Below are 24,477 nucleotides of genomic sequence, written 5' to 3'. Positions count from 1 at the left end.
GATTATTAGAAGAAAAACAAAAAATAGTTTCGCTCTCTACGTTTAAGAAAAATATGCTGTTAGTGCTACGAAACTATTGAAAAAATGTATACCCTCCACCAATATTTAGAAAATTTAATTCATAGACTCAAATCCTGATATCCCTCTTCCCCTTTTCTTTCAAGAATCCTCGATAAGCTAAGCAGCTTTTCAGCACAGATTCTTCCATGTTCACAAATATATCTCTTTGTTTTGTTTTGGAATATCCTAATAACATCAGCTGCGATCAAGCTGATACTTTTCTTGGAAAAGAAAGGAAGAAGAAAAACTATATATTATTAATTACCAGAAAAAAGAATACAAAGATTCAAGAAAATATTCAAAGGTACCGTGGGCGGCCATAACCCCTCCGACTATGCTGGCCAAAATGGCGTTGACAGTGAGGCAACATGAAGGCATGCACAAGGGAAAAATGGGTCATGCAATATGTCACAAGTGTAGAAATATATGCTGTTCACATTGGTTATGGACAAGGGTTTTTGGTAAGAAAAGGACCCTTTCAAGTTTTCATCATAAGCATCAGAGCAGAGAAAGACAAGCATGAAGCCCTGATTATACCAAATCCTGGTGGAGGAATAGAACTTTCCTTTGCTTTTTCAAGGAATAGCATCTGTCTTTTCAAAAGATTATAAACTACATGTGGAGGAAAGAATATTCAAAACCAATATAGAGAGAACAAAGCCAATGGAAAAGACAAATGAGTTTCACTTTGTAATCACAGCCTTTATCTGTAACTTTATATTTGCAGTTTTTTTTAATGTTTTTGGGATTGCTTGTGATCTAACAAATATTTTAATCATAATTAGGGTAAATTAATTATAGAATCAAGATTTGAACTTATATATAAGACCAGCACTCATATCATGTACTAAATTACATTCGCTTCCCTCAAAAATCTAATGATTTAGGTAATATTCTAACTAAAAAAAAAAGAAAAGAAAAGAAAACAATGCATGATAGTTTCGTATATATATATATATAATATACTTCTAGATGCGTTTTACATTTGACGATCCATTCTTCTTGTTTATCCATCATTTTATTTATAGAATAAGACAGAAAAACTATGGACCTCAATAATATAGATCTTATGTGACATAGCTATCAAGAAAGAATGTACGTAAGCAAAGTTCGAATGCAGGTGATGAGGGGGAACCTAGTCCTTTAACCCCAGGTGATCTTTGACTTATAACTCGGGTTAAGTAATTTTAACCATATATATATATAAGCATCTGGTCACCTTTTTCTTGCAAGTCGATTTCTAAGGGTGAATTCTACTTAAGCTTTGTATCATTTAGTATCAACGCCACATTTCATGTCACGGATTGAGTAACATATAGGATAGAATGGGCCGCTGTCGATGTCGGATTCAAAACCATATATATGATTCTAAGTGTATCATATCATATCGATCGGTTAAGTACAATCTTAACCATGTCTAAATAAGCTCTTGAGCATCCTTACTTTGCAAGCTAGGTTTTAAGAGTGATTTCTACCTAACGTTTGCATATATCACTTTTTTTTAAAGCCTGCAATGGAATAAAGACTTTCCCCTTTTTGTTTTGAGAGGGAGGCATCTAAGGTATTGAAGATGTCATGGTAAAGCCAGGAGACCTATATGTAGGGTTTGAAAGTATAAAGTAGACCACATGCTTAGTAGATATTATTCTTTAACTAGTTTCAGTAAGTCTGGTAAAGGTTATTCTTTGAAAGGCTGGAGTTTCAGAATTATTCTTTATAAACCTGCTAGGATTGGTATTCATTTCTTGTTAGATAGCAATGGGGCAGGTCAGAAGAAGCCTTGCTTCAATCTGTTAAAATGGATTACTGCCAGAAGAAAGAGAAAGAACTCTGTCCAGAACAGAGTTCTTTTGTAGTCTTTGCACATTCCCTATTTTGTGTTTAGTGTGTGTTTGTTGTTTTGATTAGTTTATGTATGTAAATTGCGAAGACATGATTCAAACTCTTGATCTTTGTTCTAAGATCATTTCAATATTATTCCAAAAATTTGTACGGATAGGAATCGGTGAATTTAACCATTTAATTAACAGTATAAAGTGAAGAGTTTAGGCAATGGGTCGGCATGTAAATTGGCTTGTGGGCTGCTGTCCCCAATTTTCTCATAATTAAGTAGAAAATCCAATTTTTGTTGGATCATGTCAAGCTATATGTATGAGACATACGATGATGCTTGGCAAAAAGTATATCTGTAGGGGGTATCTGAGAAGATGCCACTTGGTATCATACAGCTGCATGGGGGCAGCATCAGCTAATTGCTTACAGCTAATATAAATACTAAATTGTGCTGTCATGTTGGTAAAGATTGCCGTATGATCATTAAAATTTAGCAACATATCCTCCTCAAACAAGACAATCAACAGTTTAGGTAGCTCCACGTTTCATGTGATTTTTGGAGTTCAGATGCCCCCATTGACCAATTCAGACAGGTATCTTAATGTAACAACAATTGCTGCCAACTTATTCCATGGACCATCAGGGCAACTGGTTCAACTCTATTATATTATATTGATGTTCTGTAAATTGCAATGCAACCTAATTAAAAGAAGCCGAACCCTAAGAGTTCAAGAGAATGTGTTAAACTAGAAGAAAAGAATATGGAAAATCAAAGTGGGAAACCATTGACTGAAACATGCATGATTATACTAATGCCTTCAGAGTTTGTTTCCAAATGAAGTCCGTTTAGAAAGAATATGCCCAAGAAGTGCAATCATGTTTCTTGTAAAAACTCATAGACCAGTTACATTCTACGCCCGGTTTGTTTTGGAGAAAGTTTTTCCTATTTTTGAATATTTGGTATGGCGTAAAATGGTTTACGTTTTTATATGAGTAAGCCATTTTCCCCCGCTTTCCCACACCGCTAAGCTATTGTGAGAGAGCCCTAATTACGTTTGCGAAAGAGAATCAAAATGGAAAGGCAGTCCTTCAAATTAATCAAAGCAAACTTGATACCATACCCTAGCTCTGATCCAATAGGCACACACATATATGCATCCACATTGGCTCACAAGAAAGGAAAATTAGAATGTTTTTGTCAAAGGCAAAGTAGTCCCTAATCATAAGATTTTGACACAAGAATTATTTACCCTTTGTGAAGACAAAAATTCTTTGTAAGAAACTATAAGCAACGCCATTGGATTAGATATGTACACGAGAGTTTCTAGGAAGCTGAAATAGATCCTTTGTAGATACAAAGAATTGACCTTGGACCTAACTAAAATATGAACAAAAGACCTAGGAGCAATATTCTCTCCCGGATAAAAAAAGCAACCCCCTTAGAAAACACAGTCAGATAAGGACTAAGAAAAGGTCTTGGAGAAAGAACTGAAGACCAAGCATTTGTTAGGGCATCTAGAAGGGGAGGATGAGGACAAATCTTCAGGGACGGTAGATTGATTCCCCAATTTTCTCGCTACTTTTTGTCCAATGTGCATGGCATCTTCTAAACCTTCCTAACTACCAAAGGACCCCAAAATGCACCCTTTCATAGATCTCAAAAGCAGCCCCATATAATAATCAAAAAATCTAATAGTTTCTTGACCTAAAACACTGGTTTTGAAGAATCAAAAGATACCTATCTTATCTCCATATCTTATTTGAAAAAAAGATAAAGAAAGAAAAGTATCAATCTCTCTCTTGTCTTTCGTTATATTTTCATTTGAGTAATGCTATTTTGTAGACTGCTATACGATTACCATACAACTTGATGATGTGACTCTTGGATCAGCTTTCATTGTCACGCCATCCAGTTGTATGACAATCATATAACAATCTACTAAATAACGTTACTCATTCTCATGTTGATTACAAAAAGAGTAATGCTATTTAGTATACTACTATACGATTATCATACAACTGGAACGGCGTAATAATGAAAATCAGCCCTTTTTTGTTACATCATCTTAATTGTATATTTAGCAGTCTACTAAATAGCATCTCCCTTACACAAAGGAATATTTGTGAGTTATTCCCATGCTACTTGCTTCCTTAAATACTCAACCATGACCTTGTCTACCATGTCCCAAATCTACACAGACAAACTCTCTCTCTCTCTCTCTCTCTCTCTCTCTCTCTCTCTCATTCACACACAAGCAGAGATGGCATACACAGATGAGGAGGAGCTTTTGAATCTTAGCCTTGCGATTGTCACAGAATCGGCTGGTGACAGGACAAGGAAGAGGAAGAGAGGGGATGCTTTGAGCCCAATGCATTCATATGAAGGCTGCGAAGGGAAGATATTTAGGCTTCTTCAAATGAGGGAACAAATGCTAAAGCTAGACCGCAACAGATCACAAGCAGTAGCTGAAGACCATGGAAATGGCCTCCATTTGATCCATTCGTTGCTCATAACAGCCACCGCAGTTGACCAAAACAAGGTCGGCTCGGCCGTGGAGAATCTGATTGAGTTGTACCAGAGCGTCTCTCCGACCGGCGGCTCCCTGCAACGAGTTGTCGCCTACTTTGCAGACGGTTTGGCAGCAAGGCTTCTCACCAGAAAATCTCCCTTCTACAACATGATCATGAAGGACCCTACAGACGAAGAGGAGTTTCTTGCATTCACCGATCTCTATAGGGTGTCTCCATATTACCAATTTGCTCATTTCACTGCCAACCAGTGCATAATAGAGGCCTTTGAGAAGGAGGAAGACCAAAACAACAGAACATTACATGTTGTCGATTTTGATGTCTCTTATGGGTTTCAATGGCCTTCTCTTATTCAGTCGATTTCCGAAAAGGCATCCACTGGAAATCGAATGTCCCTCAAGATAACAGGATTCGGAAGAACCTTGGAAGAACTGCAAGAAACAGAGGACAGGCTGGTAAGCTTCTCAAAGGGGTTCCGAAACTTAAACTTCGAATTCCAGGGATTGTTGAGAGGCTGCAACAATCTTGTTAACTTAAGGAAGAAGAAGAACGAGACATTGGCAGTAAATTTGGTTTTCTATATGAACACTTTGAATAATGATCAGAAGATTTCTGACACATTGAAATCTGTACATTCTCTTAACCCCTCTGTTATAATCTTAGTGGAACAAGAAGGCAGCCGAAGCCCACGAAGCTTCTTGTCAAGATTCATGGAGTCATTGCATTGCTTTGCAGCATTGTTTGACTCACTGGATGATTGCCTTCCACTGGAGAGTGCAGAGAGGTTGGGAATTGAGAAGAACCATCTTGGTAAAGAGATCAAAACCTTGCTCAACTATGATAAGAGTGAAGCAAATTGCTTAACATATGAGAGGATGGAAACGTGGAAGGCAAGAATGGAGAGTCATGGTTTCATGGGGATTAGATTAAGCTCCAAGTCTATTATTCAAGCAAAACTTCTTCTTAAAATTAGGAGCCCTTCAACTTGTCCCCTTCAGCTTGAAGGAGGGAGTGGTGGTGGTGGTGGGTTCAGAGTTTCTGAAAGAGATGGAGGAGCAATTTCTCTTGGGTGGCAAGATAGGTGCCTGCTTACAGCCTCTGCATGGCATTGTGTATGATAGATAGTTTTCTAACACATTCATTATTTTTGTAAACTTTATTTAGATAATGAACTTGGACAGCAACTTTTTAATGAAAGTTTCATATAGCCCTTTTGCCATAATTGTAATGTGTGTCTTATATAGACAGTGGCAGAGAATACTGTAAAGTGAACTCGGGAAAAGAGAATAACGATTAGCGAAGGAAAAACCCTAGTTACTTCAAAGAAAAACATAAAATAATTCTGAAAGACTAAAATTTTATTGATTCTTCAAAACTGAATTGTAAAATAATATAGACTATATGCATTTATATAGGCAAAGTTTAAATACTTTTCAAAGCAAAATACTTCAAGACAAAAAAAATGCTCCAACAGAGGTGATGATTTTCTACATATCCTAGTGGGTTAATTAGAGGAATTTGAGAAGGAAGAAGTAGAACTAATGGCCACAACAGCCATAAGAATAAGGCTTTGCCAAAAATACTGTAGTGTTTGGAAGTGATCCCATCCACCATTTCCAGCTAATAAGAAGTGCAAAGGAGTCTGTAAAAGAATTTCATGCAGCAGCACAAAGGGTGATGAGCAAAATGGATGGCCTCCCATTGTGAAATTATAAAAGTTAATTGGGATGCTACTATACATAAATCAAGAAAGAAGATGGGGGTGGTCGTAATTGTTAGAGACCATGAGGGGAATGATTTGGCAACCATGTGCTCCTTTAAACCTTATATAATTGATCCTACATTAATTGTTGAAGCATATGCAGTATGAAAGGCTGTGGAATTTTGTAAAGATTTGGGTATTCAAAATATCATACTAGAAGGTGATGCACGGAGATATCTAGTGCATGCAATGGAGAAGGAAGGACAATCTTGGAGTCGGTATAGACAATTAATTGATGATGCAAAGATGGTAATCAAAAAGTCTCCAATCATTGTATGTGAGGCACACTAAAAGGGATGCAAACATGGCAGGTCATCGTCTAGCGAAGGCGGCAATCCAGCAATCTTTTGAGCAAATATGAATAGAAGATTGTCCTAGTTTTATTAGATATATTGTAACTGTTGAGCGTGATGTGTTATTATGTTTTTAATGAAAACTTGAAATTTTACCCCCCCAAAAAAAAAAAAATAGTAACCTACTTAATTACTAATATACATATTTAAATTTATATATCTCATTTTATCATACGTATGTTAATATATGACCAAGCTATCGAGTCAGGTTAACATCTTGAGCTGAACTTTATATGAGCTAGGTTCACGAGCTCTAAATAAGTCAAGCCAAGTTTATATGGGTATGTCTCATTTAATAATTGAGTGGGTTTCTACATTTCACAATCGGCTTTCTATTTAAACGAATCGAATTTGAATCAAGTTTATACGCGTGAGTTGTCGAATAAACTTGTTCATTTACAATCCTAAGTTATAGTGTCTTTTTAGCTATTAGATCTCAACTATATGCGGCACTGTACATTTTGGAATATAGACCTTTATTTTTTTAAAGAGACATTTGAAATGAGTAATGCTATCCGTTCTCCTATTTTTCTATATCTATTTTTAAATCACAAAAACTATTTATAAATGTAAAAAAAAAAAATAATAATAATAATAAAAAAAAACGTGAGAGTTGTTTAGTATTACTTCTTTTTTTGGAAGAGTAGTGAATTAAAGCAAAGCGAAGGAAGAGCCCAGAGGAAATAGAGGTGATGACATGGCAAGCTAGAACTGGTCAGATGACGTTAACTATATATATTATGGGAAATATTTATATATAATACCTATAAATGGGCGTTCTGAAGAGACTTCCTGAGTCTAGCACATTCTAAGGCAGAGAGAGCTTTCGGTTTTGAACGCGATGGAGGAGCTGAAATCGGCTATGGAGGAGCACATGGAGCAAATGGCCGATCTCGTCCAGAAATTCTCCGCCGAACTCCGTTCCGGTCTTCGTCCCGCCTTGGACAACTTCCTTGGCTTCTTCCACGCCATCGACTGGAAGGTAACGCAACTCCATCTCCAATCATTGTTCTGTTTGCTCCATGGAAACCAAAACTTTATATGCAATGCCCAGATCTTAAAACATCATTTTCTTTTCGGATTTTGCTTTGGTTTTCGACATGGGCTTGAGAGTCCAGAATTCCTAACTCACCCAGATCTTGAATCTTATGCAAATACTCAGTTTCTGTGATAATTTGCTGACTGCAATAAGTCTTATTTGGTGAAAATGGGTTAAAAGAAAACCCTTTTATTGGTTTGGTCAATTCCATCAATAAATCTAGTGCTAACGTGAATCTAGATTTGCAGCCACGATTATGATATCCCAACTGAAATGTGCAATCTTGTGGATTTATATTATAGTTTAAAAGATGCATAACGTAGCATATGTCTTATATTGGCTTGACTTGTGGAAAATTGAAATTAAAATCTTTGGAGTTTTGTCTCTCAATGTCGGTGTGTCTGCATTATTAATTTATAATACGTGTTTCATTCATGTTCAGCTTCAAAACCGGTTATTTTGTATGTTTGTAAATATGATTTGATGGTTTGTGGTTTAGATCCTATTTGTGATGATTTTTTGATGAATTTTTTGTGATGATTATTTTGATGTTTTATTGCTTTTGACAGGAACCTTGGTTAGCTTGCTTAATGGGCTTCCATATCGTGTTGCTGCTGCTAACGATCTTGTCAAGGAAGAATGTCAACTTTCAGATGTTCTTGTTCCTTCTTGCGTGTAGGTCTTTTACTTCCATATTCTCTACAGTCATCATCTGCTTTTAGCTATTTAGGTTGCTTGTCATTGCTTATGAGAGTTTGATTTTAATTCGTTAAGATAGTTTCTTTCCTTTTTCTTGATATCTTGATAATTGATTTCCTAGTAATCAAAGAATTTTTTTTTGTTTAACTTGATGATGATATGAATTATTTTATTGTTTCTGAGGGGTGGGGTGCTGGAGAATGTGAGGTTTTTTAGTAATAACTCTTGTTAATTGGAGGCTTGACATATCTTTATCTGTTATCAAGGTGTATGTATGATCTAAAACTGCATTGATAACTGAGTAACATGTATGATTCTGATGCAAATACTAGTCGCATTAGCCAGCATGGTCCAAGTTGTGACCAAAGAACATAATATTACATAATATAGGGCAACATAATCCACCAGTTTCTTGTAGAATCAGTGGCAGGGGAAATAATTGATGCACAGGTTGTTTACCATGTAATAAAGGTTTTGCCTTCAAAATCCAGTTTTTTTTTAAACAAAAACTCTACAAACATCTCTTCTCTCTGTGCTTAGCATTAAAGATGGGAAAAAATTATGGTGTGCACTCTGCCATCTTCTATTGAAATAAAAAGTCTCTCAAGAGTGCAGAACACTTGAGCAATGTAATAAAAGATGTCCATTCACTCTGATATTTTTTTAAGCACAGAATTTTGAAATTATCTTGACTAGCACGGTTTTTCTTTTTTCATCATAATTTAATTTAAAAAATGAAAAACTTCACATTCAAACACCAAGCTACATCTCTGTTTAATTAATTTTTTGTTGCTGCTAAACCACCTGTCATTTCAAGACACTGCAACTTGTAGCCCATCAAAACTACTTCTTATGATGCTAATTGGATTTTACTGAATCTTGTTGAATAGATATGATTCTTGTGAGGGTTAATGCACTATAGGACTCTTTTCAAAATCCGGCACACCAAGGTTGGGATGCAACTTTGGAAACATCCGTGCTCTAGTTGAGTTATTCTTGTGGCGTTATAGTGCACTACTTTGGGTGTTGGGGCAGTGCTATCCCAATGCCTCAGATGATCTCCACCGACGGAGGAATACTATGTGATAGATTTAGTTATTTGTCCACCAATCTTGTCATCATTCTGTTTCTTTTGTCAGTTAGAGATAATATTTTACTTGCTTGTCTTAGTATAACTGTCATCTTAATTAAAATTAAAAACCATGGTAGCCTTTCTCAATCTGTACTCAATGAGGATACCTAGTCCTATTTCACCTCCTATCTCCATTACCTCAATTGCACTGATGTTCTATGGATGTAGCTGCAGCAACCCATAGTTCCTAGAAATTGTTTGGTAACTCTTCATCTGGCCCCAAACAATGTTCTCTTTGTGAGTTCTGATTTATTAAACTAGCATATCACTGATAGTTAATGAATGCATCTAATTGCAGGGAATTTTCTTCCATTTAAAACATTATTTTAATGGGTGATACAAACAGTGACAAAAAATTTCCATGATCACTTTTCCCAATAATTACAGAGTGCCATTGCCGCAGTACATTTGATTTCTCAGAAGACATCGAGATGGATAGCAATTTCTTTTTCTTATTCTTTCTTTCTGGAGTTTTGGAAACCTAATCTGTTCTGTGTCATTATTTTTCCATCTTGGTTTTTCTTTTTGGTGGTCTTTTTTTCTTCTCTATCCATTATAAAATCTAAGTCTACAAGGCACAAGGTGTTCATTGGATATTCAAGCACTGTAAGACAGTGTAGATATGCAATTCACTGAATCTTTGGGTCACATTTTCTCCTTCTATGGTGATAGAAATAGTGCAAATCACACTTATTTGTAGTAAATATTTTTGATTGGTATCCCAAAATCAGGTCATTGCGTTGATAGATTAATATGATAATTGATTTTCATGTTGTTTGGGTAGTTTATGTAGACTAGTTAATGGTGTGGCCTGCAGTGATTTGACTCTCATATCTTCCTAAGAAATCCTTTGCAAGATATATGCACTTTTAGTAAGGCCAGCTTTTAGTAGGCTTGAAGCTCATCATACTCGTACCAAAAGCACTTTGTGTCGATATGTAGCATATAATAAAAAAGCTCATCGTTCTGCTTTCAAAGTTATGCCACATATAACAAAAAAAAAAATAGTTTCCCATTAATGCTTATTTTGATTCTCTTTGAAACTATGGCCTAATAAAAGTGGTGACATGGTGCAGTGGCTGGTGTATATTTTGCTGAGAATCTCAATAGATTCCTGGGTCAAAATTGGAAGAGCTTTGCCGGGCAGAACTATTTTGATCCGAGCGGAGTTTTTCTCTCGACGCTATGGTCCGGGCCTCTTCTTGTCATTGCTATCATAATCTTGGTCAGTGTCAATCACTTTGCAACTGAGTTTTTCCCTATGGTAAATGCTTTTTTCTCAGTTGTGCTTACTTGGACCTTCTCTTTTTCTTTTGCAGGTAAACACTCTACTTTCCTTATGTCACCTCATTGTTAGATGGAAAAGGGCTGAGCTCACATATCGTTCAAGGCTTGCTCGTAATAAACAGGATTGATTTCCTGTTGCTGTAATGTTGACTGAACCCCCCGTGTTAATTTTTCGAGCCATAGCCAGTAGGGTTTGTCAATATTATGATCAATAAAAAAAAAAAAAAAAAAAAGTACCATCTTTTTTAACTTTTTGGCTTTCCAAGCTTTGAATGGTGTAAAAATGCTCAATCCTTATTTACCATTTTGTAGAATTTACTTCCTTCTTATCACGGCTGTTGTATGTAGACTTGGGAGGATTAAATCCTTCTCTCTTTTTCTCCTTGTCAAATGATGGGTTAAATTCTTTATGCCCTCCTGGTACTACTTTTGGCCTACTTGAGAGACATGTTTCTGTACCAATATATTTTGTGACCATTTTACACAGGAGGATAATTTCTGATATTTGTCTTCTTTTCAATAGATAGATATATAAATACTATCCATGAGGTACAAAAGTGTTGTTCAAATTCGGAGTCCAAGTAAAATCATGTAGTTTTCTTTTTAAGAAAAAAAAAAGAAAAAGGAGTATATCATGTTGACCAAATAAATTACCACGTCATTTAAATTAAATGACGTGGTAAGATACTTATCGTGTTGCATGTATTTCAATCGATTGGTAACACATCTCATAAAATGAAAATAACTTTATCCGTCTCTATCCTTTGTGATCATGTCAAAAAAAAAAAAAAAACAATTAAAATAATTTCTCACCACCCCGGCACTTAGAATTGAGATTTTCGATGGCAGCCAAGTGTCAGACACCTCTTTCTCTTTTTATTTTATTATTTTATTATTATTATTTTTAAATTTAAGAAGAAAGATATTAAATGGAAATTCAAATTTAAAGTATTATCACTAAATTTAGGATGATAAAATCTCTTTTAAGTGATACCATTCTTAAAGGGTTAACCTTCCACCCCTAAGTTTTAGTTTTAAATCCAAAAATAAATTTTGAGACATTAGAAACTAAATAGTAACTCATAAAAATTTAACAAAAAAAAAAAAAAAACAAAATCTAGCAGGACTAGGAAGAGAGATTTTTCTACAATTTTTTTTTTTTTAATAAAATCACATCAGACTTTGACAAACACTTGTCTGACTCTTGGCAGCAGGATAACAGAACTCCAGCACTTATACTCACCACCTCAGCACTTACACATTGCTAATTAAAATGAATTTTTTTTTTTAAAAAAAAAGGTAGCCGTTATGTTACAAGATACAACGGTCACCTTTTCAAACTTTCGAAACCGAATGCCACCAAAACCTTTTCAATTTCTCCATTTTCCCCTACGCACCCAACCCGGTGGCCAAACAAACCCTAAATCTTTCTCTCTGTGTGGAAATTCTCGAGAATTCAATTTCTTGAACGCTCGAACACCCAGAAAACAAATTCTTCAATTTCTTGCTCTTTCCCTTTCTCTCTCTAAAACCCAAGAGAGAAAGAAAGAGAGAAAAGCCAAGCCCGGACCATACATGGCTGACAAGAAAGAGTCCAAACCCTACGGGGAAGAAGAGACGAAAATCCCAGTGTTCACAGTCCTAAAGAATGGAGCCATTCTCAAGAACATCTTCATCGTCAACAATCACCCATGCCCCCCACCGCCACCGTCACCACCGTCCATTTCCCAAAACCCAGATCAAGCTCACGAAGAGATCCTGACTGTCGGACGACACCCCGATTGCAACATCACGTTGACTCATCCCAGCATCAGCAGATTCCACCTCCAAATCCACTCAAACCCCTCCAAGCAACACCTCTCTGTCGTGGACTTATCGTCCGGTGAGTCTTTCTTTCTCATCTTCAATCTTTTTCTTTGGTTTGAGATTTTGGGTTTCTCTTCTTCTTCTTCTTCTTCTTCTTTTAATAAGAACCACCAAAATCATGTTGGTTTCTTGGTCTTGTACAGTGCACGGGACTTGGGTTTCGGGGAAGAAGGCAGAGCCCGGGATGCCCGTGGAGCTGAAGGAGGGCGATACAGTGAGGGTCGGTGGCTCGAGCAGGGTATATAGGCTGCATTGGGTTCCTTTGAGCCGCGCCTATGATTTGGAAAACCCGTTTGTGCCGCCAACGTTGGATGTGTGCATGATGGAGAAGAAAGAAGAGCAAAATGCATTGGAAACTTATCAGGTGAGAGATTTGTTCTTTAATACCAAAAGTTGCAGAGTGCCCACAAGTTAGTTGTTTGTAGAAATTGTTCTTGATTTTGGTTTTTGTTTCCTTTTGGATTTCTGGGATTTGTTTAGGATGAGGAACCTGTATCAATCGGAATTGAAAACATTGAAGAGAATGATTCATTGGTAGTGGAAGGAGAGGAAGAGAAATCTCAGGTGAGATGAGAATGTATACATATATATGGTCGACGCCATAGAAATGGGTGATTGTTAATATATTTGTAGAAATGCAGTTGATTTTTGTCTTTATATGCTTCTAATTGGGTGTTTTTACTTTTCAGGATGAGAATTCATTTTCAGTTGAAAATAGAGAAATTCAATCACAAGATTTAATTTTGGAGGGAAAACAGTTCATGTTTTCTCCAGAGAATTGGGAATTAATTGTGAAGAAGGAAATACCATCAGCGCCTCCGTTGCCTGAAAATATGATATATGATGAAAAGGAAGAAGATGAGAGCCTATCAAGAACTGTTCTTGAGCCGAGGGAAATCTCGAGCCTTCGGTCTGGCGTTGGTCCTGTAACCGAGTTGGTGGATTTGTCTTTGCCTGTTGGAGGAGTTATCTTGGAGACTGAAAATCAGCAATTGAAGAAAGAAATCTGGAGCCCAAAACCTCATTCTGTCATGGAAGTGTTATCTGAAACAGACAACTCTGAGAGCTCTTTAAGAATTTCAGAGCAGGAATTTAAGCTTTTGGTAAACATGGATTCCTCATTTTCTGTTCATGAGGAAGAAGCAACTCATCCGGTAGCCAAAATACCTGAAGAAACTGAGAACAATATCTTATTGGAGAAAGACCATAGGCAGAGGGTTGTTTCAAGACCTTGGTCTGGACCTCTCATGACAGAGAACTCGTTGTTGCCAGTTGAGGAAGTTCCTGCAGAGACTAATAACCAACAAGTCGATGAAGGAAGTCACACCCCACAGACTCTCTTGGCCTGGCAATCACTATTTGATAGAGGAAAGGAAGACTATTGCACACCAGAGAAAGAAATAAACTTGCTGGTGAGCCTGGACTCTGCTTGCTCTGATGAAAAGAGCCATTCAGGAGCTGAATTACTTGAAGAAGTTGAACGCCAGAGTGAATCAAGTAATGACCTCGAAAGGGGGGAAATCTCAGGCCTTTATTCTGTACCTATTACAACAGAATCCATGGACCCGTCTTTACTTGCTGGGGAAGTTCTTGTAACAGTTCTCCCGGAGGTTACAGAAAAAAAAGAAAGCCAGAGCCAGCAATTTGCCTTTGCTGCAGCAGGACTATCTCAAATAGAACTCTCAGAAAGATCATCCCCTGAATCAGAAGAAAAAAACTTGCTGATGAGCCTAGACTCTCCATGTTCTGATGAAAAGAGCCATTCAGGAACTGAATTACTTGAAGAAGCTGAACACCATAGTGAATCAAGTAATGGCCTCGAAGAGAGGGAATTCTCAAGCTTTTATTTTGTGCCTATTACAACAGAATCCATGGACGCATCTTTGCTTGCTGGGGAAGTTCTCTCGGAGGTTACAGATAATAAAGAAAGCCAGACCCAGCAATTTGCTTTTGATGCAGCAGGACTATCTGAAATAGAACTCTCGGAAAGATCATCACCTGGATCAGAAGAAATAAACTTGCTGATGAGCCTAGACTCTCCATGTTCTAATGAAAAGAGCCATTCAGGAGCTGAATTACTTGAAGAAGCTGAACACCATAGTGAATCAAGTAATGACCTCAAAGAGGGGGAAATCTCAAGCCTTTATTCTGTACCTATTACAACGGAATCCATGGACCCATCTTTGCTTGCAGGGGAAGTTCTTGTAACACTTCTCCCGGAGGTTACAGATAATAAAGAAAGCCAGACCCAGCAATTTGCCTTTGCTGCAGCAGGACTATCTGAAATAGAATTCTCAGAAAGATCATCACCTGGATCGGAAGAAAAATTAGAGTCGTGTAGCATTTGGTCAAGAAGAGGTAAACCTGCTAGTGTTCCTCTGATTCAAACAGGTGCAAGTAGAGGGGTTGGTGTTGATGCTGAAGTTGAATCACATAATTGGGAGGACACCGAAAATAAATTGATTGCTAAAGCTCTTTTTACTGATTTACAAGAGGAAGAAGAAATTTTTACCCCGAACAAGGAGAATTTCACCCCAAACACTCTTCTGGTGAAGTCCTTGAAAATGAAGGGTAGGACAGGAGAAATTAAGCACTCTAAGTCATGGCTATCATCCTCTTCCAAGATTACTTTCAGCCCTGGTAGCCATCCAGAAGAAGCTATGACAGCCTCTTCAGACAAAGAGAACCTGACACCAAAACTTTTTCATGAGCAAGAATCAGCTAGACCCACCTATGGAAATCGCGTGAGGTTGGAACAAGAGAGAATGCCTATAAAGAGAATATCAGAAAGGGTGCCCTTTCAATCTTTACTTGTGAACTCCACAGGAAAGAGCAGAGCAGACGCTTCGGTCCCTGATGCTGCTATGAGAAGCTGCAATTCCTTCACCTGTACTCAAACTAAGACTGTAAGTTGATAAAAATCAAATTGTATCTGTTTAATAATTCAATCCCATGGTCTTAAGTAGCAGCCTTGTCAAGCGTATATATGTGTAACTGAAGTTCATTTGACAGAACAACTCCACTGGAGAGGCCAAGAGAAGCTGGAATATGGTAGTGGACACTACTGCTCTTCTGAACAAGGAATCAAGGAAGTCATTACTTCTTTTACAGGGTCTCAAGGGAACTCATTTAATTATTCCAAGAATGGGTAACTAATTTTAAGTAGTTCTCTTATATCATTTCTCTGGTTGATTTAAATATTTCCATCAAATATTTGCTGAAGTGACTCTTTTTTCTTGCAAATATGGATGATTCTTTTTATTCAGTCCTAAGGGAGCTGGATACTCTGAAGCGACGTGGTAGTCTGTTTAGAAGAACAACAGAGGCTTCTTTGGTGTTAGAATGGATTGAAGAATGTATGGTGAAAACAAAGGGGTGGATTCATGTGCAGAGCTCATTTGAGGAGGATAGGGCGCTTGCTCCTACCCCTCCCGCTTTTCCTCAATCTTCTTATAGTGAGGCCAGTGTGGGATCTTCTTATGGAACAGCAAGCTCAATGCCATTTTCAAGCTATGGGAGTTTGACAGAAATTGTTTCACCAACAGCAGAAGACCATATCCTTGATTATGCTCTTCTATACAGGAAAATGAAGAATGATGGACTTCTTGTCCTTCTTAGTGACGATGTCGCAATGAAAATCAAAGCCATGGCAGAGGTATTAACTGCACCCATTGCCCCACTTCCCAGAGTTGCATGATAAAAAATTTGCACTTAAATTTTCTGCCTTTTTTTCAGGGTTTGATCTGTGAGACAGCACAAGAATTCCGTGAGAGTCTGGTGAACCCCTTCTCTGAGAGGTTCTTGTGGGCTGACAGCTCTCCCAGAGGGCTTACATGGTCTTATTTAGATGACGTAGTTTTAAGGGAGCAATACTCTCGCCGCCCATTTAAAAAATCAGCCAAAGGAGATAGTGCAAAGGGTTTGAAGCTCATTCTGCTCCACAACTTCCATTATGGGCATATCAGTTCAGTCAGCTAATACATTTTTAGCATCTACTTTTTCTTTTTGTTGGGGGGGGAGGTAGGGGATGTGAATTGGCCTGCATTGCAGCAGCTAGTACCATTTATGATATTTTGAACTAAATGATGATCGAAATTGAGTTCTTTGGGTCTATCTGTGGCCTGGCTTATTGTTTTTCTGCTGGTGTCTACAAAGGCTGCTAGCCTGCTACTGATTTGACATATTGATTTGGCACCTGAGTGGTGCAGCAATACAACACTTTAAGGAAAAAAATTGTGCATATGTTGGTATTAAAGCATCCCAATGGCTTATCTACATTTCTATGCAATATATATATATATATTCATTTTGGCTAAAACCCATCTCCACCAAATATCTGCCGGCTGCCGGCAACATAACCACCACACTGCTTTCCACCATCACCAACTCATCATCACCAAAAATCACCCAATCATCCGATCATCACGTTAAAAAAAAAAAATAGAAGAGCTAACAAGTATAGAAGAAAACTTCGTCCGTGTATATATATATGTTAAGAAATTTAAAATTTTAGTAATTCCGTTCACATAGAAATAATATAAATCTTGAAATATATCTTTATCTTTTTATTTTAATATCCTTCCAAGAAAGTCAATGGTTAACTAGATAAAAAAAAAAATATAAAAATATAAAAAATAAATAAAATAGAAGTTCAACAAGCAAACAAGTCTCAGATTCGGTTGTCTAACAGTCATGCCTATCTCTGTGACGTAGTTGATTAAATCAAGCATGCCATGCACATCTTATTAAAGGTTCTAATGATCAAAGGCAATAAGGAAAATATTCTAAAAATTGCATCACGCAATACTAAGGGCTCGTTTGGTGAACTTTTTAGCTGATGTTTTTTGTTTTTTAGTTGTGTTGTGACATAAAGGTAAAAGTACTCCGCAAGTGCTCCTTCAAGGTAGGCCGAACCCCCGAAAGACATATAATGATAGGAAGCTAATGAGCAGGATTAACGATCAACTTTTAACAACATGGAGTGGTTGCCACTTCTTTTGAGAAGCAATGGCCTTGATACATACAAAAGACACAAGCCGTTTAAAGAAGAACAATATTATTAAAGCAAAAGAAATTAAATAGTAGACGAGATCACTTCAACTTACAAATCATCAACATCACTCAAGATTATTAGAACGTGACTCTGCTCCACTTTTCTGAGTGTAATTACAAGACCCTGGTAAAGTGTAATTAGAAGACCCTTGTATAAGAAAGGAGAAGGAACTCTCAGAATCTTCAAATGGGGGTCGAGGGAACTCATGAAACCCACCAAAATTACATGTGTCGAAGCTCAATGGTGAGAAATAACTGGTCGGGTCCTCCATACTCCCCTTCACATCCGCAGTATTTGGTACTCCACTCCCACTAGGAGCATTGGAACCAAAATTGATTATGCTTCTGACCTTACTTATTGCTTCATTGCCTTCCCCTCGATCAGGCGGTCCAGATGGGGCTTTAGTTTCATCAAGGGGAATAGCAGGAGTGTGGCCTTGGAAAAGAGCAATGTGTCCAAAAAGCTTGTCTTTCCTTGAGAATGTTGTGCCACAGGAACAAAGCCATTTATCCTTACCACAATGCTTTTCATGAGTTTTGAGATCTGCAATAACTGAGAATTTTTTTGTGTTGCATCTGCTGCAAATAAAGCTTTTGTCGCAATGGGTTCTTTTATAATGGTTTTTGACACAGAGAATGGTCTTAAGAGGCTGAAACTTTTTGTGATCCTTGTTCCGCTTGCAGCCAGCATATGGGCAGGAATACCTCTTGATAAGCATTGGTTCAGAGCTGGACTCTTTATTGGGTTTTGCAAGGGCTGCTGGGGTTTTGTACTCGTCCCCGTGACCTCTCATGTGCATCCGTAGATTTGCATCCCGCTTGAATCCCTTCCCACATATCGTACAAAAGTGCGTGTGAGGTGCAAGGATTTCTTCTTTTTCTAACTGTAAGATTTCATAAGAACCAGGTGGAAGGTTCTCTCCTTCATCAGCATCTTCATCATCTTTTGATTCATGTTCTTCAATATTGTAATTTTGTTCATTCACACAATTACCCGTTATATCTATCTGGTTTGACTGATCAGAAACTTTGCTTCCACCATCATTTTGTGCCTGAACACCACCATTTAGGCCTAACATGGAAGGCAAGAAAACCCCACCAAGCTGTCCGATGGGAGTAGTGCTGGAAAGGGTATGCTTCACAGATGGGAGAAGACTACCTGCCGTAGAGATCAACTGAACAATTATTGACGTAAGATCAGCAGTTATGAGCTGCTGTTGCTGAGCTACAAGTTCATCTGGTCGCCCCAATACTTGGCCTCTCCTGCCAACAACCAAATGCACCAAGTCCTGAAGCTGATGGATCTTTTCTTCCAGGAAAGAGAGATTGCTAAGCATTGCTTTTGGATCCCAGTCTTGGATTTTATCATTTTGGAGTGATTCACTCATATGACTATCTTCTCGGTCTGGAAGCCTAATTTGATTGTTGGGGTTGCCAGGACGTGATGATTGGGTTTCAGAATGTTGCTTGAACTCTTGGAAAGGTGGCTCAATCCTAGTGCTGTAATCTACCACAGAAGGATCCTCCCATTTCTGCTGAGGTTGCTGAGAATTGAAACTGGTAAAAGATGGTTGACCTGAGGAGATATTTTTCAGTAATTCATTTCCAGAGGAAGAAGAATTTTTCCAGGTGTTTGCAGATAGCCTCTCTTTGCGATCCATGTTCAATCTTAACTCCATATATCAAGATCTAATTGCCAATCAAAGCTGGAAATTTATAAAGAATTAGACTCTAGTTATTAAAATTTAAATGAGAAATTTTTTTGATGCCATATCGTTCAATAAAGATGATATAGCTACACAGAAACCATGTTATTAGTAAGAAATTTAAAACCTCATATCTAAATTTTTATTTTTATGTTTATAACTAAACACAAACAACCTCAAATCATGTTTTTAGGAAAATGCTTATTCTAACGTATTTAGATTTTGAGGCTTTAAATCACCTTATTCTAAGGTTCTAAGGTAATTGAAAACCTCAAATCTAAATTACCATAGAATAAGTACTTTCCTAAATACCCAATTGTTTCAACAAAATTTATTCTGCTTCCTCAAAGTATTCATGATAGGATCCAACCTAGATTCACAAAGTTAGTCATGAAATCATTATTCTGGACCCAAAAGTTCCCATAAATTCAATTTACCCTTTCTCCATTGGAAGTCAACTTCCTCACACAAACTCAAAGTTACTCTATATTCAACGTTTTTTTTTCATTCAATTGATTAACTTAACATCTCAAATCTCCTCAAATAGCTCAAATTAAAACTTTTCAGTACACTTAATGAGAGAAAGCTCTCACCTTTCTTCCATTTACAGAATAACCCAACATCCAAAACCTAATTCCAGTGTCAAAGCTGAAATCATTTTCAGTAAAGCTAAACTACCTTCAACTCTCAATCTTTTATGTGTATCCAATATAACCACCAACCCAAAATTCCAAAGGGAAAAAAAGAGAAAACTTGAAAGAGATCTCAATATTTAGCCAATACCCATAATTACAAACTAAGAGACCAGAGCTAATTAAGAAGAACTTTCAAGATTTTAGCATGCATCATAAAATTCCTCGTCCGAAATGAACCCTAGAAAGAGATAACTCAAAGAACTTGTTACACATAGGAAGAGTGAGAGGCTCACCAGATTCACGATTGCTCCGATGATGTTAGTCTCCTCTGACTTGGCTGCTCCATGTTTCTGAGAGAAAAAGAGAGAGAGAAAAGCTATTAAAAGCAGTAAAAAGGAGGTCAGCTGAGTCTATATATCAGCAACCCCACTAGTCCTGAGAGATAGTGGGGCCACAGTAGGCAAAGCCATCAATCCACACCATCCATTTGATTGGTCAGCATTGACCATCTCAAATAACCCATCAATCAGAGCCACAACCGGGTGGGCCACTCCTTATCAATTTGACAGACCCTCAAATCTCAACCGTTGAAAGGTCACATCTGGAGTTGAGATAAGATTGATTTGTTTACTTACAATTTGTAGCAAAGAGAAGAATCTCTGTAGCCTGACTGGAGGTGGGATGGGTCCCGCTCAACTGGGGATGATACTCATTTCTTTCTCTCTCGGATCCTGAGATGCAAATGTAAATTTTGCTTGCTTGGGTTTGAGAGTTCTAGGAAACATAGTCTTCTCCTTAAAATATACATTAAAATAGTTTTGTATGGGGGAGAATTAAACTGGTGGGAAGTTACCAGGAAGTCACGCCACCGCCATCCAAGTTTTGCTCCTTTTATTATATATGGCTTTATTTTCAAAAAAAAAAAAAAATGTTAAATTGATTCTTATAATATGATCTTCTCACAAATAAGTGAAGAATATAGCGGTTTTAAAAGTTTTGAGAGTGGTCAAACCACCTCCATGATCATGAACAGGGGCGGAACTAGGATTTGAGGTATGGGGGGGGGGCGGAATTTTTTTTTTTTTTTTTTTTTTTTGGGTTGGGGAAATGAACGGACTCGTATAAATACAAAAGTATATAGATACACATAATCTCTTTATATGTATGTTTGTATAAAATAAAAGCATAGAAGTGTTACATCTAATCTCATGGCATCACAAATACATAATAATATAAAAAACTAGCAAAATAGCATAGAATAAAAAAAAAAAATTTTAAAAAACTAGCAAAATAAATTAAACACGATTTATAGGGTCTAAGAAAAAAAGTACCTTGGAGCGTTAACTATTTTTTGTAACAATCCCCACAAGCCCCAAATAACAAGAAGAGAAATGCTAAAAGTCGAGTCAAACAATGGTGCAATTATAAATGATTAAACCATTTAATTTGTGATGTCAAAACAAATATTATAAACCTAAATGATGTCAAAATAACTATTCAAAAAACTGATTGTTTTATTTATTTATTTTTATTTATTTATTTTTATGATTGTTGGTTAGAAGCTACTCAAAGATCCCAAACCATTTAACTTTTTTCATTCACATATTCAATCAAAGTCCTAAATCCAATTGAGTTTTTAATTAGAAGCGAACTAGAATATAGAGGGAAACTAAATGAATTGGGTATTTTAGGTTTTTTATATTGAAGGAGGGGGCAAAGTTTTTTTAAAAATAAAATAAAAAAAAAAAGAAATAAAGGGAAAACAAATATATTTTTTTTGGGGGGGGAGCAAAACTATAAAAAATAATTAAAATGGACACATATGTTATTTTGGGGGAGCAAAACTAAGAAAAAAAATTAAAAGGGGATACAAATATTATTTTGGGGGGGACAAAATATCATTTTGGAGGAACAAATTTATAAAATTGGCAGATTTTTAAGGCAATTTAAAAAAAAAATTGGAAATATTTTGGTAGGTCCGCCCCTGATCATGAGAGTGGTTTGGTCAACTACTCCCAAAGGACAAATTTGAGACGATCAACTTTAGGGTTGTTTAGTTACTTTTTCTAGCTGATTATGGATGGTCAGCCACCTTAGCGATTTTGGAATGACATTAAGTCGTGTCAAGACATCTGTATAAGAATATGTAAATTAATCATAAGCTGACCCGTTTAATTAAATTTGTCAAACTTTTTAATTTGAACTTTCTAATTTTATGTTGGGCTCGTATCAAGTTCGCATGTCGTGCCAAAAATTGTTAGTCCTAACGGGTTATACCCTTCAACCATAACCAACTAATTTTATATTGGGTTTGTATGAAATTCGCAAATTGTGTCAAACAATATTAGCCCTAAACTGACGATCACAGCCCAAACTTGTTTTTATTTTGATTTATTAGAAGGTAAATTTATATTTTTCATAAAGACCAGAAATGAAAAATGACAAGAATTTGCACACATGCAGAAGGATTTGTTTGTTATTTGTCACAAGATAAAATCAAAAGACCAATTTAAAATCATATTTTCCCGGATTCCCCTATTTTTATGAAGAATAGGTGAGCTATATGATATATGCATCAGACCTAGTCATGGGGGTGAAGGAAGAGAACAAGGAAGTTTGTTCATTTGGTACGTCTGCTGAAGAATACTATATTAATGTGTTGATCTAATTCCCTTGCCGCAGGATACATTGACATACAACACGTGTTCTTTTTCTTTATTCATTTTTTCTTCTTGTCTTTTCTGTCTTGTTCAAATCTTTGGTTAGATAATATTGCATGCTCAAGTTGCAACGTAATGTTTGTTTGACTCGAGAAAGTGAGAGGGAGAAAGGGTGGTTTTGTTGAATATATATCTTGAATCTAATATGCTTCTTTGAGGGTTTTTGTTGTATTCCGAGGCAGCTAGGAATTAATGACGAAATGGGTATTTTCAGTCATTGTTGGGATAAGTGCCTAAACAAATCCTGTAGTTTTCATGCCACTATCATTGACTTCAAGAATCCTATAGATTATCTACAAATTCACTTCATTGAAGTTCATATCCAACTTATCTTTGATATTCTTGACGCTCTTCTAGCATTTTCTTTTTGAAAAGTTAGGAATGATGTCAATAAAACTTATGTGCACACCGCGTTGGACCGCAATCATATCCTTTTCTGATAGCATTTTCATTGCTCCTCTCCTTTTAACTTATGTTCCTATTATTAGTAGGAAAGATCCACCCTCTCCTACTGCTTTTCCTTCACTTTAGTTCAGTTTTATGTTGTATAAATAAAAAAAAGACACAATTTTCAGGTTATATATTGTGTTTTTTTTTTAATGTTAAATAATTAAGAGAAAGGGATGAGAGAAGTGCAATTGAGATGATATCCAGGAGTGACTTCTAAGCTAAAACTTTTGAAAATGCCTTAAATAATTTGCATTGCAGTTTTCTTCCGGAGAGAAGCTCAGAGGAGTAGAGTTGAATTACTTTCTAACAATTAATTTATTGTTTATATTAATATAAAATATTTTATTAATATAGGGAAATCATCAACATCAAGAATAATCAATCACATCTCTTAGATAAGAAGTGCTTATTTTTCAAATGATACGTGCTAGTGTAGTGACCTCATGCCGCTCGTCACAAAGGAGATATGTGAGAGAGGAACGAGAGTTATAGGGGTTCATTGGTGGAATCTGGTGAAGCCACTCCGATGATCAAGTTAGTAACGGTTTCGATCATGCCTTTTTCCTTTGGGGTTTTGAGGATTTCTGCCAACATGTTGGTATTGACATAGAGATTCCCTCACTAGAATATCATAAACGGATGCATGGCATGGCTAGGCGGTTAGAAGAGCTAGCTGAGGGAAAATCAGTTGTTATGCGTCATACTTGAACAAAGGTGCACTCGGATCTTAGTAGTTAGTTAGGTCATGGGCGGGGAACTTGTGGTGCCACACAAGCCCTTATATTCATGGGTTCTTTGGACTCTCTAGCAGACATGCCTTTGTGGTCCGTTCTTCTGTGGAATTTGACTCACATTGGGTATGGGATTTATTGGAATAAGGATTAATTTATCATTCTAAAAAAATTAAATTATATGATAAATATGGAGTAATCACCAAACTTGAATTCTTGATGATTTTAACCATCGATAATGCAGCTTAGGAAAAAAAAAAAAAAAAAACTAATCTATCATATAAGTCTCAAACTTCCATAATTGATATCAAATAGGGCATGGCAAATTTTTCCTTCAACATATTAAAAATAAATTGTACATACTCTTAAAATACATGTCAATTTAATATATTGGATTTAGAAAAACTCCGGCCTACTTAGCCGTGCATTAGACTTTGGACCAAATACATTATCCTAATCACCAATAATTTCATATATTATCACTAATAGCTTGATTAATGCACATTAATAATAGAATATGTGGTTGAGTATACGTATGAATTTATAAAGAAGAGTTATACAAGTATTTGACAAAATTGAAGTAGGCTCAATAATGGGCCTAAAGTCAAGCATAGGGAGAGTTG

The 24,477-nt window shown here is 36.6% G+C and overlaps 4 protein-coding genes across 5 annotated transcripts; 3 read left to right on the top strand and 1 right to left on the bottom strand.

Annotated features, from left to right (window-relative positions):
- Nucleotides 1-4,135: 4,135 nt before the first annotated feature.
- On the top strand, nt 4,136-5,540 carry LOC132183589 (GRAS family protein RAM1-like). Its single transcript, XM_059596931.2, has one exon. It carries the CDS (start codon nt 4,155-4,157, stop codon nt 5,538-5,540), a length of 1,386 nt encoding a protein of 461 aa, XP_059452914.2. The 5' UTR covers nt 4,136-4,154.
- A 1,781-nt stretch (nt 5,541-7,321) lies between these two features.
- On the top strand, nt 7,322-11,198 carry LOC132183598 (Tmem18). The gene is made up of 4 exons (XM_059596949.2): nt 7,322-7,519; nt 8,146-8,251; nt 10,484-10,632; nt 10,727-11,198. The coding sequence occupies exons 1-4, from the start codon at nt 7,379-7,381 to the stop codon at nt 10,820-10,822; spliced, it is 492 nt and encodes a 163-aa protein (XP_059452932.1). The 5' UTR covers nt 7,322-7,378; the 3' UTR covers nt 10,823-11,198.
- Nucleotides 11,199-12,124: 926 nt separating this feature from the next.
- On the top strand, nt 12,125-16,786 carry LOC132184421 (forkhead-associated (FHA) domain-containing protein). Of its 2 annotated transcripts, XM_059598047.2 has the most exons (7): nt 12,125-12,576; nt 12,704-12,924; nt 13,041-13,124; nt 13,250-15,466; nt 15,573-15,708; nt 15,827-16,215; nt 16,296-16,786. In XM_059598047.2, the coding sequence occupies exons 1-7, from the start codon at nt 12,270-12,272 to the stop codon at nt 16,536-16,538; spliced, it is 3,597 nt and encodes a 1,198-aa protein (XP_059454030.2). In that variant the 5' UTR covers nt 12,125-12,269; the 3' UTR covers nt 16,539-16,786. The 2 variants fall into 2 exon arrangements, with proteins under 2 accessions (XP_059454030.2, XP_059454031.2); XM_059598048.2 differs by lacking the exon at nt 13,041-13,124.
- An 813-nt stretch (nt 16,787-17,599) lies between these two features.
- On the bottom strand, nt 17,600-20,348 carry STOP1 (C2H2 and C2HC zinc fingers superfamily protein). Its single transcript, XM_059599497.2, has 2 exons — nt 20,247-20,348; nt 17,600-19,318 (listed from the first exon to the last, which is right to left on the bottom strand). Exon 2 carries the CDS (start codon nt 19,289-19,291, stop codon nt 17,678-17,680), a length of 1,614 nt encoding a protein of 537 aa, XP_059455480.2. The 5' UTR covers nt 19,292-19,318; nt 20,247-20,348; the 3' UTR covers nt 17,600-17,677.
- Nucleotides 20,349-24,477: the final 4,129 nt, after the last annotated feature.

The sequence above is a fragment of the Corylus avellana genome, chromosome 7 (assembly GCF_965113065.1).
Source record: "Corylus avellana chromosome 7, dhCorAvel1.hap1.2, whole genome shotgun sequence".
Classification (NCBI taxonomy): domain Eukaryota; kingdom Viridiplantae; phylum Streptophyta; class Magnoliopsida; order Fagales; family Betulaceae; genus Corylus; species Corylus avellana.
The sequence above is the reverse complement of the archived record's forward strand: the minus strand, read 5'-3'. Positions and strand labels throughout refer to the sequence as shown.